This window comes from Ranitomeya variabilis, chromosome 2, assembly GCF_051348905.1.
Source record: "Ranitomeya variabilis isolate aRanVar5 chromosome 2, aRanVar5.hap1, whole genome shotgun sequence".
NCBI classification, from domain to species: domain Eukaryota; kingdom Metazoa; phylum Chordata; class Amphibia; order Anura; family Dendrobatidae; genus Ranitomeya; species Ranitomeya variabilis.
Genome location: NC_135233.1, coordinates 454,583,851 through 454,600,495, shown reverse-complemented (window position 1 = coordinate 454,600,495; position 16,645 = coordinate 454,583,851). Strand labels below are relative to the sequence as shown.

Here is a 16,645-nt window from a genome sequence, read left to right as displayed (position 1 = left end):
CTTAAAGAAATGTGCCACTGTTATAATGGGACAGTCCCAGTGGATTTAGGACAGTTAGGAGTGTGTGATCTTTGTATGTGCGATGCACGATGCAGAAGCCAATAATTATGATTCCCTGCCACTGCCGCCCTTGTGCGCTGACATATCTCTTCTGTTTATGTTCACACCTCTTGAGTGAGATATTCCGTTCTTGCATTGTGTTGTCACTATCTTAACATTTCAGTAATGGTGTTTGTCAATTAGGTGTTTCTGTTGAAGCGTTTCCTTCTCACGCTTTTTTTTTTTTTTTATTAACAGTTTTCAAGTGCTGTGTTTTCAAAAAATGCCCCTTCTAATCAGTGAATAAAGACAGATATTACCATTTCACCCATGAATAGCTAAGATGGAAAGATCACTTTAAAGTACATCTTCACACATTATTTATTTTTATTGTTTATTAGATGAATTCTTTGACAAAAATGTTATAGATCCATCAGATCTCTTACTGATTCTCTGCTGTCTCCAACATTCCTCCATAGTAAGAGAGAAAACAACAGGGAGGACATTGTACACAAATTTCAAAAGTGGAGAGGGAAGAAAGTAATTTCAGTCTCGGGGAGGGCAGAGAAAAAGTGTACAAATAAGGAAGAAAGAACATTCGGACAGTATAGAAGCTGTGCTGATATATAAACTAATGAAAAAAAGCAGTACTCTGTATTCACATAGACTTCACTTGCAGCCTATATTACTGGGAGAGACACTCCTACAAGAAAGCACATAAAGAGGAAATAAGGGCAGGATAGATGATGTGCTAACAAATAAGCTAATTATAAATCCATCAGATCTCATACTTCTAATTGTACGAACATTGTACACAAATCTCAAAATTGGAGAGGGAAGAAAGTATTTTCAGTCTCTGGAAGGGCAGAGAAAAATGTACGAATAGGGACGAAAGCACATAAAGATGAAATGAGGCAGGATAGAAGCTGTGCTGATAAATAAGTTAATTATAAATCCATCAGATCTCATAATCCTAACTCTTACTGATTCTCTGCTGTCTCCCACCTTTCTCCCTAGTAAGGGAGACAGCAGCAGGAAGGACATTGTGCACAAATCTCAAAGGTGGAAAGGGAAGAAAGTATTTTCAGTCTCGGGGAGAGCAGAGAAAAATGTACAAATAGGGATGAAAGCACATAAAGATGAAATGAGGCAGGATAGAAGCTGTGCTGATAAATAAGTTAATTATAAATCCATCAGATCTCATAATCCTAATTCTTACTGATTCTCTGCTGTCTCCCACCTTTCTCCCTAGTAAGGGAGATAGCAGCAGGGAGGACATTGTACAGAAATCTCAAAGGTGGAGAGGGAGGAAAGTATTTTCAGTCTCAGGGAGGTCAAAGAAAAAGTTGACATATAAGGAAGAAAGCACATTCGGATAGTATAGAAGCTGTGCTGATATATAAACTAATGAAAAATAGCAGTACTCTGTATACACATAGACTTCACATGCAGCCTATATTACTGGGAGAGACACTCCTATAAGAGACAAATCTTAAAAAGCAAGTTGATGTTGTTCGGTGTTTCTTCAGCAGGTGTAAGCAGAAGTCTTACTGGACAGGACAATATACTTTTCCATCCTCATTTAGAAGTTAAATTATTTTCTTGCCAGATAACCTCAATTTAAAGTGATAGCTTATAAATTAATTATGTTATGTTATTGTATCAAACCTTTCTAGGTATTTTTCTTTTAATTATGCTTTTTTCTATTCCCGTCAGGAATCTCGAGGACACAAAAAGCTCCTGGCCGTGGCTCCGATTGACCTACGTAAATTTGCAGCCATTAATTCTGCTCCTCGAGAAGTGAGATTACCACTTACACCACGGTCTGTAAAGGTCGTGTCTGCCGCCCTCACCGTCAGTATTACCTGCACTTTATTGCGAGAAGGCAAAGCTACGTGAGTCAGATGCACATTTATAACATATCAGCACTTTTTTTCCTGGGGTTGATTCAACTATGGTGGATAAGGCGTCACTGCAGAATCGCTATAATCACCATAACCTTTCCTGATAATGTTGTAATTCAGCTTGAGAGGAAGGCGAATATGATAATGATTGTAATGCTAAGAAGCTACCGCAATGGTGTGACACTGTGGAGCCCTAAACTCAGATTTTTTGTATTGAAATTGTCCCAGTTAGAGGGAATCTATCAGCAGTGGCATACCGCCAATGGCAGCGGGTCACGCCACTGTTATGGGGCCCGGTGCTAGTACTGGCACAGGGCCTCCCGCCCATCATTGCACGTTCAACTGTTTCGGTATCCTGGATGCTGATACAGTTGAAAGTAGTGATGAAGGAAGGAGCGTGAGCTGACGCTCTCTCCTCCATCATTCTTCCTCAGCAACTGACATCTCAGTGCAGTGGATGTGATGGCATCACTATATGGTGCCCGCTGTGCTGATATGTGCGGTGCCTCAGAACGCTCGTTACAGAGACCGGGGCAGCGGGGGGAAGAAAGAGGAGAGGTGAGTATTGTTATTTTTATTTTTTAAATCAGTGAGTACATTGTGGTGGCCATAAAACTGTATGGAGCACTATGAGGTGCATTATACTATATGTAGGACTATGGGGAGTACATTATTCTATATGGAGGACTATGGGGAGTGCACTATTCTATATGGAGGACTATGGAGAGTGCATTATACTATATGAAGGACTATGGGGAGTGCATTATCCTATATGGGGGACTGTAGAATGTATTATACTAGATGGAGGACTATGGGGAGTGTATTATACTATATGGGGGACAATGGGGTGCGTTACACTATATGGAAGACTTTGGAGTGCATTATGCTATATAGAGGACTATGGGGAATGCATTAAACTATATGGAGGACTATTGAGGTGCATTATACTACATGGAGGACTATGAGGGTGCATTATACTATATGGAGAACTATAAGGAGTGCATTGTAATATATGGAGCACTATGGAATGTGCATTATATTATATGGATGACTATGGGGAGTACATTATGTTGTATGGATGACTATGGGGTACATTATATTATATGGAGAACTATGGGTGTGCATTATACTATATGGAGGACTACAAAGAGTGCATTATACTATATTGAGGATTATGGGGAGTGCATTATACTATATGGAGGATTATGTGAAGTGCACTATACTATATGGAGGACTATGTGGGGCTATTATAATATTTGGAAGGCTATGTGGGGGCCATTATAATATTTTGAAGGCTACTGTAAATAGACAGTGTACATACAGAGCCATGTGTGGGTGGTGTCAGCTTTTCAGCTCTGCTACATTGCTAAATCTAAAAACTCTGATTGTATCGGAACTGCTGCACCTAGCAATCTAAGTGATATCATTCTGGAATCAGGGTCTCTTTGCCTACATTATGCTGCTCTCTGGTGAGGTAGAAAAAAACTGCTGATAGATTCCCTTAAAACTGTGAAATCAAAATAGGAAAAAGTATTTTTAGCTTGTGTCCCAAAATTGCATCTCCCAGAAAAAATAATACATCAGCAGCATGCCATAAAGTGTAGGATGTTATATAATCTAGCACATATGAGATACTGTGTATGTACAATATGTATGTGTATACTGTATATATACAGTATACACATACATATACATTATTGCTTTCATTTTTTCCTTCTGCACAGGAGATTTATTCTAGTACCGTAACAATACTACTGTTCACAGTACATCTTACAGTATGTATTGGAGATACTTTAATAAGTGTAATATATACAGTATACATATATGAACTAGAAGCAAACGGCGTTAAAACAATACAATAAAAAAGTAACGATACAATAGGGATTTCCTCACGTCCATTGAACACAAAGCTTTATTTTATATAATGATCTTTTATGAATATTTTATTACCAGTGCATGCAGAAAATAAAGGTAACAGAGGATGTGGTGCAGACAGTAGCCTCTATATTACTGCAGTAATAACACTGACCGGGCCCGTAGAATAATCCGTGGAATAATCAGGAGGTGCCGTTCTATAGACAGTGAATGTCGACTTGTGGCCTTACTTAACATTCAGCCACCATTTAACAAGTAATATTCCGTCATGGAGTAATTGTCTTTTTGGCTGCACCCCAGGGACGATGACATGCAGAGTATTGCCAGTCTCTTGAGTCTGAAACCATCAGACATCGCAGACCTTGATGACTTCAATGACGAGGAAGAGGAGGACAAATTGCAAAGACAGAATCGCAGTTCTGTGGGTTCAGCGCCTCGAGGTGACATTTGGATTCAGATCACTTTGTTTTTCTCTCTCGTCCATGTTTTCCTGAAACTTTATTTTCCAGAAATTACATTTTTAACTGGAAAAGAATGCGATACATCGACCCTACATTTAGAGATGTCCACTTTGGGACGCTAAAGCCCAAACCAGTAGCTTTGTCCCATCTTTTCTGAAAGAGAACAATCCCTTTAATATGTTAGTAGATGTATTCGGTTGGCTTTAAACACTAGATGGCCTTTCTCCCAATTCTAACATAGACATGTAGCACATGCACATTGATATCAGAAGTTAGAGGAGACCTACCACTGACACACCCATTGGGCATCTTGAAGTTCCTAATGCTTAATCCATCTTTCCCCGAACATCTTTCTTGGGGGAGAGCCAGTAGGCCCCAAAAATACACCACGGTTTACTGGTCCTGATGAGATTGGTGTTTTTAGCTCAGAGGCATACCTTAAAATGGACCAGTCACTTGCTATAAATATGTAAATTTTTTAACCGGTGAAAATGCTGCTGTTCTCCTGAATCCAACATTGTTTTTCCTTTTTTCCTACTCCCCTCCATTCCTGAGATATGGCCACCAGGATTTGGATGAGATTGTACCTCCTCTAGGTTTTATCTCACACATATAACCTTCGTTAGACACCTTCATCTGTACACAACATTACAAAACTATTTCGGATTAAAGTGATTACGCAGCCTTTTCAGATTGGTGGCTTATGCTGGCTTCACACAGTTTACAGTCCATGTATTGACCACGATTTCCATAGTGGCCCATGAGGCTGTTGCGTTCGATCAAGAGACCCACAACGGGTCTGGAAGTCGCAGAGTTAGAATTTTGTTTTTTTTTAAATTTTATCAGTTATCACATTGATGTGTTTCCTGTAACGGCCCGATACTCAGATATCACATTTGTAGTGATCTCCACCATGGGAAGGACATAGCGTTACAGATAAATGACACAGAATATTCTAAAATTTAGTGAGGTATTTATATGTATATTAAATAAATATATATATATATATATATATATATATATATATATTTATAATCTCAGACATTCTCATGGTGTGCGGTGTCGTTATTTATATCGTTATTTGGCTTTACATTAGTTATTATTAGACTTGATTCGAATCGATTCACCGGATCCCATCCATCATAATCTGTGACTGCTGGATGGGAAGGCCTGAGAACCGCTTGTTTCCCTTGGCCATCGATGGCTTCTTTTTTGATTATCTAACTCTACAAGACGTTGCATTGGTCTGGTTAATCAAAAGAAGTGGTGGAAGTTCTCAGGTCTCCCGTCCAGTGTTCACAAATGACTGACCTGGCCATGGACCGGATTCACAGCAGCTCTACTCATAATGGCTCCATTGTGTTTTCCTTCTTTTTCTCCACTCTTTGTTATACTCTTTCTCTCCTTACTTTCTACTTCAGGTTATCTTAAAAACATTTTGTCTGACTACTTGTCAGGTAAACCTTGTTTTCTTGTAGCCTACAATCTTCTCCTCATGTGTTGTGTTTTACGCAACTAATTGTCTGTGAATTTTTATAGAGCCGTTGCGGGAGCTCAGTACTCTTGCTGAGGAAGACGATGAAACGTCTCTTTCTACAAGTAGGTCTCCTTGGATCTAGTTTACTTCTACATCTCATTCCTAACTTTTCTCTCACTTTCTGTCTTTTGCCTTTTCCTTCTTTCAGAGAAAACTCCTTCTCTCCGTGATACTTCCAAGCCTTCTCTTACTAGTCCTCCTCCTGTGCCACCATTTTATCCAAGGATAAATAAGAAAGTGAAATCTGATAAGACTTCTCTCCCTACAGCCAAGAAAGAAAGCGCTAAACTTTTAACTGATGACAAACATAGCCACCATAGCAATGAAAGGGCCAAGCGCTTGTCTAGAAGATCTCTGGAATCAGAGGCAAGGATGACTGCAGTCCCAAGCCAAGACCAGAGGTCAGTAAGATGTAACAACCATTCAGTTCTGTAATCTCTACCACCTTGAGATGCCAAATATCGACAGGTGTTCCATCTCTACCATGAATGGCTATGATGGGAATACCCGGTTATTTTTACTAACTGGGGCTGTTGTGTGGCCAACCAACTTATGAATATGGCATCCAATAGCAATTTTTTTTTTATTACTGCCAGTTTTTTTTACAAAATACGTAAGAATAAACTCTGTTTGTATAGATAAGAAAAATTCCCAAAATTTGATTTAGGCTGCATTCAAATTCAGCAGATTTGAGTTGGTCCTAATCGAAAGAGCCCCAATTGTCGAGAAAAGGTGTTTATGATGCTCTGAAGTCTCTCCAGGTTCCAAAGAGTAATAAACAGAGAAAAATACTCACTTGTCCTAGGCTGTCACCTCTGCCACCGGTCCTTCGCATAGGTCTCTTCAGTTTTTCCATCGCTGAGCCTGAGGCCAACATGGTCAAGTAGGGAGCAACGTGTATTGCCCCCATTTGATCGCGTAGACCTCAGTATTGGAAGAACTGAAGTGACCATTGTGGAGGACCGAGGAGATATGGAGGTGGCAGAGGTGATGTAAGGAGTCAGGTGAGGATCATGTGTATTTTTTTTTACATTTTAACTACTTCATGGACCTTACAAGAATTCAGCAACATTGATATTTTTCTCCATTATATTGCTGAGTTAGTGAGAATTTAATCCTGAAAATTTTGGATTCTGGCAAATTCAAAATAATTTGGTAAATTCGTAACAAATTTGATTTTTACCGATCTCTATCTGCCTCGTATGAAATCTATGGATGAACTATTATACCTCCAGGTAGCTCAAAGGTTGCATGAAAAAGCATATGAAGAATCTCTTTGCAATTACTATTCTTCATGGATTACTCTACACCCTAGCTTTTTAATCTGGTGCACAAATATACCTTAGTGGACTCTACACTACCCCCAAGCTTTGATTTTCATAAGTGCAGTATACAGTGTATATATATATATAGTGTATATATGCAGTATAGACATAGCGCTATCCATTTTGCAGTGGTCATTCTTGGTATTGCAGCTCAATTCCATTCACTTGAATGGGAATGAGCAGCAAGTAGCTGCAATACCAACAACAGCCACTATGAAATAAGTGGCACTGTACATAGTAATCATTGAGCACTGGGACCCCTTCAATCAGTTGATCAGAAATCAATATCGAGGTTCTGGAAAACACTTTAGGCCATGTGCACACGTTAAGTATTTTTCGCGTTTTTTTCGCGTTTTTTCGCTATAAAAACGTGATAAAAACGTGAAAAAAACGCTTACATATGCCTCCTATTATTTTAAGTGTATTCCGCATTTTTTGTGCAAATGTTGCGATTTTTTCCGCGAAAAAATCGCATAGCGGAAAAAAAAGCAACATGTTCATTAAAAATGCGGAATTGCAGGGATTCCGCACACCTAGGAGTCCATTGATCTGCTTACTTCCCGCACGGGGCTGTGCACACCATGCGGGAAGTAAGCAGATTATGTGCGGTTGGTACCCAGGGTGGAGGAGAGGAGACTCTCCTCCACGGACTGGGCACCATATAATTGGTAAAAAAATAAGAATTAAAATAAAAAATAGTGATATACTCACCCTCGATGTCTTCCCGCCTCCACTGCATGCTGCCGCTTCGGTTCCTGTAGCTGGTGTGCGGCGAAAGACCTGCCGATGACGTCACTGTCCTGTGATTGGTCGTGAGCGGTCATGTGACCGCTCACGTGACCGTGACGTCACGGAAGGTCCTGTGCGCACAGACCAGCTATAGGAAGAGGAACGGACGCCGCTGATGAGATGTCTGGGTGAGTATAAGCATTTTTTTATTTTTTTTATTATTTTTAAACGTTCTATCTTTTACTATAGATGCTGCAAAAGCAGCATCTATAGTAAAAAGTTGGTCACACTTGTCAAACGCTATGTTTGACAAGTGTGACCAACCTGTCAGTCAGTTTTCCAAGCGATGCTACAGATCGCTTGGAAAACTTTAGCATTCTGCAAGCTAATTACGCTTGCAGAATGCTAAAAAAACGCGAAAAAAAAAAACGGAAAAAAAACCGCAAAAAAAAAAATGCGGATTTCTTGCAGAAAATTTCCGGTTTTCTTCAGGAAATTTCTGCAAGAAATCCGCAACGTGTGCACATACCCTTATACTTGACTTGCTTTTCTTGGGTAAAACAAAAGGTAATGTAATGGATTTTATTGCAGTCATGTATCTGGGTATTTCTTAAAAAGTGACATATTGTTAAATATTATTAGAAATACAGAAAAGCTAATAATGATATAGGAAAATAAATATTTAATACATACTTTTATACATTTTAAACACTTCACTGCTTATTCCCTGCATTTCCTTTTTTTTTATATCTGTTTCCTTAGGCTCAACGAGGTATGGAAGATCCGAGAAGTCACCCCTGACAATAAGCCGCTTCTCAGCGACAGAGCCATGGAACAGCCAGAGTCAGCCCCTAGGGATGGGTGTAGGGAGACTAGGGAGAGCTTGGAAGAGATGGTGTCAGAGCCTTCAGTCCTTCCTGGGGAAGCAGCAATAAAGAAAAGAGGTCACACAGTAATAGTCACAGGAGATGACACAGAGGTCAAGATACCTCCAATGCCAAGTATCCCAAAGAGAGCAAAAGTGGAGAGAGAACAAGTCGCAAACAAACCGGTAGAAATAGCTCCAGAACCTGCTCCGTTTTCTTATGTGCCACAAAGAACATCTGTTAGCCAAGATGTAACTTTTCCCGAAAAAATACTTTATGCAGAAATGACCCCAGATAAAACATCCGAGATTCTAGAGATTAAAGTCAGGTCTGCAGAAAAGGATGTAAGAATGACAACGCCGTCAGGGGTCAGCGCAAAAGCAATAGGTGATGGGCAGAAGTCCCCGAAAGCAAATGCACAAAACGCTGATAGAGAAGATCTTGTGACAGTAGTAGACCGAGGCGCACTAACACAACCAGCAAGTGCTGGAGCTGAGAACTTTCCAAGTTCAGATAGTAACATAAATCAGATGCTAGAAAATGTGCAAGATGAGACATACAACAAAGTTCAGGGAAGCAGTAATGATGACCAAGGACGAGGAGATCTAAGGGAACATAGATTGGTGGAGAGGGAGGGTGGAGAGGAGATAAATATACAGGAAGGAGAAGAAAGGGAGGGAAATCTAGAAAACCAGTTTGTATTACAGACAACAAAGGATGAAAGGAAAATTAGTGACTCCCCAGAGGCCATAGTCCACAGAGAGCAAGAAACTAAGGCTGAGGTTTTGGAAAAAATACATGAAACTGTAAAAGAAAGAGAAGTGATAGTCAGTGAACCTGAAAGCATACTGTCGATAGGAGAGATACTGAAGGGTACGATGTACGTTAAAGACACAGTACCGGAAGACACATTCTGTACTGTGCATACAAGTCTGCAAGACACAAGAGAGGGTGACACAGATGTACAAAAAGACAGTAATATGAATAACACTATTTTAGAAAATTTACAAGACAATCAGGAGAGAATAGATGGTAGCGAGTTTGAAAAAGAAGTCGTTTCACTTCTAGTTTCTGAGATTGAGCATACGCAAAATTGTTTAGGTGAGGTTGAGCATACGCAAGATACTTTAGGTGAGGCTGAGCGTTCACAAGATACTTTAGATGAGACTAAGCATAAGCAAGATACTTTAGTTGAAACTAAACATACGCAAGATACTTTCGGTGAGACGGAGCATACGCAAGATACTCTAGATGAGACTAAGCATACGCCAGATACTTTAGGTGAGATGGAGCATGTGCAAGATACTTTAGGTGGGATAGAGCATACGCAAGATACTCTAGATGAGACTAAGCATATGCCAGATACTTTAAGTGAGATGGAGCATGTGCAAGATACTTTAGGTGAGACAGAGCATACGCAAGGTACTGTAGATGAGACTAAGCATACGCTATATACTTTAGATAAGACTAAGCATACGCAAGATACTTTAGGTGAGACAGAGAATACGCAAGGTACTGTAAATGAAACTAAGCATACGCAAGATACTTTAGGTGACCAACTGAGCACACAACAGCAGTTACTCTAGCAGAGAAAACAATGCGTAACATGCCAGTGCAAAAATACAATAAGGACCAAGTCCAAGAAAATAATGAGAAAAGGCAAAATGGGGCTGTGACTACCATGGACATTGAGAAGGAGACACGGATCAAAGAGTCTACGAACAGAAGTGAAAATAGAGTGAGTGAACCTGAAAGGGTGGAGGAAAAAATAACACAACTAGATGAGAGACTGTATCAAGTGACTGATAAAGACAAAGCTCTGCAGGACATGACAGTGACAACAGGAGAAATAGGACCGGGCAGTTATATTACACATTGCTTAATACAGTGTACACAAAGGGAAATAGGTAGGGACAATCAGGATGGCGCAGATAAAACAGAGGACACGATGCATAGGGCTGAATATGAAATTGTGGTTGAGTCTGAGGGTATACAAACATTTGATAAAAAGGCAGCAGAGAAGTTCACTATAGATGTGGTAGAAAGTGGACCACAAGAGAAGGAAAAAGATTTGATCACTAAATCACAGTATGTGATAATATTGGAGTCACCTGAAATGGCAGTCAAAGCTAAGAAACTAGATCTGGAAGAAGTACGTATTCAAGGGGACTTTATTTTAGGGGAAAATAAAGTTAGTGAAATGGAAATAGCCCAAGAACTTAATGTTGACAGAATTACATGTGAACAAATTCGAAATCCATCAGAAGAAATTCTGATGTCTGAGAAACATCAGTATCCAGATGATACTTTGGAAATAAGATCAGCAAATGATCAAAATAAAGTTAGAGAAACACATATGTTGACCAATGAGAGACTTGAAGAGGAAACACTTAATGATAAAAAGGAAAATCAGCTTCTACTTGAGAACATCAGTAGATCTGAAGAAGCAGTAAATCTAATAAGCAGGAAAGAGTTGTATATTCAGTCATGTGGATGGTTAGAGGAAGAAGCATCCAGTGCCAGAAAGTCAATAAGTCAAGAAGATAGCTTGGATATAGAAATAATTAATCTTCCCAGAGAGGGAGAAGGATATACAGAGACAGAAGGTCATGATAATTTGTTGGAGAAATATTGTTTGACAAGCAGTAGTCTACATGGAGATAGAACTGGTAAAGAGACAGATATAAAAGTTAACGAAGAAGATTTAAATCTCAGGGCAGTGAAGATTGAGAAAATGGACAGTGTTGAGAAAGTGTTGGATGAAAAGAAGAAGAAAGATCCATGGTCTTGGACAAAGATTAGGTCAGATGTAGAAGAAGCAACAGAAGTGAAGGCTGTGAATCAAGGCAATGAGTTTTATAACACTGAAGAGGAAGCAAGTGGATCAAAAGATGTTGCATATCAAGAAGATTTAAATACTTACCTTTTGATAGATGGAAGTCTAAATGTGGAGGAGGTATACCTTGGGACAACCAAGAATGAGCCAACAGACATAGTTAAACAAGTATTTGATCGTGAGAAAGAGAAGGATTCATTTCTTTGGACAAACAATAGCCAAGATTTGAAAGCATCAAACGAGAGAATGGTCCAAAAAGATGATGTTCAAAATACAAGTATTTGGGGAATAGAGAAATTAGAAGATGAAACGGATACATCAAATGAGCTCCCTGATCAAGAAAATTTGAGTACTTGTCTTTTGATAGATGAGAGTCTAAATGTAGAAGAAATATACCTGGGGACAACCGAGATTGGAAAAACAGATTTTTCGGAGGAAGTTGTAGCTCAAGAGAAGCAGGAATATTTGTGTCTTCAGCCAAATGATAGGCTGGAGTTTTTAGCATTGACAAATGAGGAGACCGTGGATAGAAAAGATGAGGTTCCTACTACAAGCATTTGGGGAATAGAGAAATTGGAAGAAAAAATGGATACATCAAAAGAAGTACATGGCCAAGAAGATTTAAATACTTGCCTTTTGGTAGATCGGAATCTAAATATAGAAGAGGTCTACCTTGGGGCAACCATAATTGAGAAAACAGACATAGCTGAGCAAGTACTGGATAAGAATATTGATGATTCATGTCTTTGGGAAAATACTAGTTTGGCAGTGGAAGCTCCATCAAATAAGGAGAGTATGGATATAAAAGATAAGATTTATAATAAAGGTATCCTTACATCAGAAAGATTAATTGAGGAAGCCAATGGATTAATAGAGGTACCTGATCGAGAAGATTTAAATACTTGCTCTTTGATAGATGGAAGCCTGAATATGGAAGTGGTGGATCTTGGGACACCTGAGATTGAGAAAACAGGTTTAGTTATGCAAGAATTAGATCAAGAGAAAGAGCCATGCTTTAGGACAGATATTAGACTAGTGGTGGAAGCAGCAACTAATGTGAACCACATGAATCAAAAATACGAGGGTCGTAATACAGGTATCCAAAAAATAAAGACATTAGAAGACAAAGCAAAAGAGATAGATGATCAGGAAGATTTAAAAACTGGCTTTTCCATAGATGGGAGCCTAAAAGTGGAACCAGTCATAATTGAAAGTACACCGAGCCAAGACGATGAAGCTGAAGAAACATGGTTCTGGGCAAATGAGGAGCTACCTAAGGAGACAGCTAATAGTGGATTGGCAATGGATGAAAACTATACGGTAGAAAAAGAAATGGAACAATGTTTGCTTGGAAAACACAACCTCCATGAAGCTGGGGAAAATGACAGAGGCATTGAAAACAACAGTGATGAGCAGAAATGTGTGCAGCAGGAAAGTAAAGATGGAAATATAGAGGTAAGAGATGGGATAGATGACAGTGTATTTGTGGTGACACATGATGGAAAGCTACAGGATACTGAGAATAGCTTAGAAGAACAGATTAAAAAAACTACTATAGAAAGCAGGATAAATACTGCGAACACGGTAGAACAAGGAATAATATCTGTGCAGAACTCATCTTTTAAAGAACTCGAAGCAGAAAAGAAAGTAAATGAGGAAGCGACAACGAAGACCAATGAGAACATAATTAAGACTTCTGAACTGCCATTAGATATGAAGGGAGAAGAAGGAACTGTCCTAGAGGAAGTGTCTACTGAAGGCAAAAAGGAAGAAGAATCAACAAGTGTTCAAGACACTTCAGCCGTGATGCAACACAAAGTACTGGAAATAACCAATGCCAAAAATAAAATATCTGTGGAACAGGTTGGTTTTGAGGTTGATGAACAAACGTCCTCACTTAGATCAGGTAATGTCGAATTAGATATTAAGGATTTAGAGAAAACCGAAAAAGTACAAGGGAGTACAGCTACATCAGAAGATAGGACATTCAATGACGATGTATCACGAGAAGCCTTTAAGGAACCCGTATCACAAGAGACCCATCATTTTAGAACTGAGAAGGTGGTAGAAATTTCATCATCTTCTAAAGATTTTATACAGAACCATGCAAAAACCTTGCAGGAATGTGACTTCCCACAGGAAATAAAAGTGGAAGGTCAGAAACAGGTAGACCTGGGAGGTCAAGACATCGAGAATGTGGTAGAGGACAATAATGAACTTTCTAGAAAAGATATAGAATCTTTAAACCAGGAGTTTCACCCTACTTTTGCCCCCAGTGAGACCTATTCTATAGATAATAGTTCACGAGGGGCTGAGGAAAGCAAAACTCACCTGTTGTCAGAGTGCGCACTTCCCATATCACCTCCTCAAACCCTTGGACAACAGTGGAGCAAAGAAAAGAAGAGACTGAGCCAGAGCGCAGGGCAAGTAGGGGAGGTAGGTGACAGTCTGTGACCGAGAAGAGGAGGAGACACTGCATGGGTTGTTGTTGTTAATTCTGAGCTCCTCCGAAGAAGGAGGGAGAGTGATGTTCTATGGGGAGGATGAAATTCAACGAAGCACTGAGCAATACACGTACCTGTGATGGCACTCTGCAGTTATCACCTAGAGCAGGAGAAGAGAAGAAAAACACTTAAAAATGGTGGAAAAGTCATCATCAAAATACATTTTAGCTCAAATTCATGGTCAACACTTTAATGTCATTTCATTCTATGTTTTGTTGTCTTTTCTTACAATAGTGCCAGAAATATCTAAACTAAGATGTCTTCCACTTTAAAATAAGGAATCGACATAATAGCCATAAAGATGTAATTCCATTGGCACTGGGCTCCTGCTATACGGCTCTGCTTCCAGCATCGGAGAGGGCACAGTCTGAACTGTCAATCAATCAGGAGTACACCGCCCCTTGGCAAGTAGGAAGTCAGGAGGCAGGGGAGCGGCGCACTCCTGAAGAATGAAATGAGACAAAGCCTTTAAAGCTGATCTGTCACCATATTTCACAATGCAAACTACATCCTTTTATATATTTATCTTTTAGACCAGGTGAGGCTGGAATATTTGTGTTGAAAAATCCATGTCAGAACCGCTGTGTAATCTTTGTTGAAAATTTTGATAGAAATGGACTCATTTTAATATCATGGGAAAATTAAAAAAAACGAAAAAAAAAAAAACAATTATACAGACATTCATTTTTTAAAGTAAATTCACCAGCCTCATCAGGTCTAAAAGATCTATCTAATTTGCAGCTTGTATTATAAAACCTGGTGAAGGATCCAGTTACTGGCAGAAGTGGAGAGAAAAAAAAATGTCTCTCCCCATTCTGCTTCCTGACAGTCCTTTACAATTTGGACAGCACTTGGATGCCATCCGAATGCGTTCTGATTTTTTCAAGGACTCGTAAACTTGCATTGTTGATTTTGATCCAACGCTCAGATCCAAATTGGACATGTTTCTGATATTTTCTGCAGACCGCTCAGTCGCAAAAAAAAAAAAATCAGCCGTGTGCACAACCCCATAGAATATCATAGGTATGAGTGCTATGTGTGAGAACCACGGGTAGCACTCGTACGAAAAAAAACGGAGGTGTGAATGAGCCCTAAGGATGCCTATCATTTATACCTATCCGTAAGGTGACAAGTGTAATTGGTTTTATAACTCTCGAAAAAAAAAAAAAGCTGGAGAAAAAACATAACAGATGTCCCTTTTGCAGAATCTATTGGAATTCTACTAGAAATTATTGATACATTTGATATAAAAGCTTCTAATATTTGGATGATTTTCCCATAATTGTGCCCACATCCATTGTATAACTGCAGAGTGTCCATCATTGCTGAAACGCCAATAACAAGTCCACCTTTCATGCTTCCCACAATTTTCTCTTTCGTCCACCCCATGGAGCCTTCTGTTGGCTGCGGAGCTTTATCTCTTATGCTACGTCTTGCTTGCGTTACATAATGCACCTAACTAGTAGCTGCTCTACAGCCACAATTTATTGTTTATCGCTTCAGCTCTCCTCTTGGTCTGTGTCATTAATGGATCTGGTACATGTACTGCAATTAATCTTTCCCAAAAATGGCTGCTTTGTAGTACACATGTCTCAGTCTAATATCCCCGGTGTAATGGCATTTTACTTGTTAGTAATATGTTCGTTGACCATTAAATCCTGTAAGTTTCAAAGTTATCGATCAGCAGTGTTATTTCTGCCATCTCCTTGGTTGGAAGAAAATTGCTGTCTTCTTTCTTCAGGCTTGCAGTGTGCTAATGATGCTGTCCTACTTCCTGCTTGATATCACATAGTAACTGCTCCTGCCATGACCACCGCTACTTATTCTTTAGCTTGATGCTTCCATAACCCTAAAGAAATACTTTAGAGCTGTATTTGTCACCTGTACTGTTGCCCTTAAAGGGGATTGTCACTTGCCATAAATATGTAATTTGTTTTTACCACGTCTAATTGCCGCTGTTCTCCTGAATCCAGTGTTGTTGTTCCTTTGTTCCTGCGCCTCTCCGTTCTTGAGATATGGTCCCTTTTTTATTGTGTGTAGTTATACTCTGGTTAACTAAGTGGGCGTGGTCCTCACCTCTAATCTGTGGGTGTGGTTTTCAAAACCACGCACACTTAGAAAAATGACTAGATGTAAATAGGGCCATATCTTGGGAACGGAGAGTCATAGGAACAAAATGAAAACAATGCCAAATTCAGGAGAACAGCGGCATTTACACAAGGTATAAAACAAATAAAAATTAGTGGCAAGTTATAGGTCCACTTTAATTTAGTTTGTGTGAAACCTTTTCTGCTGCCGCCACATGGTAATGGTCTGAATATCATCTCTCTCTGTGTTATTTAGTTTGCAAAATGTCATTCCTCCGTCATGCCGTTTGACATAGAAAATAACACTACAAGTTCAGAAAGAAACTTAGTATACTGATTCTTACTGACAAGAATGTAGGATGATTCTCTCCTGCTGCAAACCTGAATAATAATCTGACTACCCTAAGTATACTACTTGCATGTAGGAATGGAGCTATCTGTGGCTGTCCTGGCAATTGCTAAGCTGCTGGTCTTGTGTTGGG

At 39.4% G+C, this 16,645-nt stretch overlaps 1 protein-coding gene across 1 annotated transcript in view; it reads left to right on the top strand.

The window, feature by feature from the left end:
* Positions 1 to 16,645, top strand: part of LOC143806613 (uncharacterized) — a 97,542-nt gene that overhangs the window by 69,767 nt on the left and 11,130 nt on the right. Inside the window, 6 exon segments of the mRNA XM_077287353.1 lie at positions 1,756 to 1,934; positions 4,119 to 4,258; positions 5,819 to 5,878; positions 5,965 to 6,217; positions 8,633 to 10,320; positions 10,323 to 14,008. Coding sequence (XP_077143468.1) covers positions 1,756 to 1,934; positions 4,119 to 4,258; positions 5,819 to 5,878; positions 5,965 to 6,217; positions 8,633 to 10,320; positions 10,323 to 14,008 — 6,006 coding nt within the window.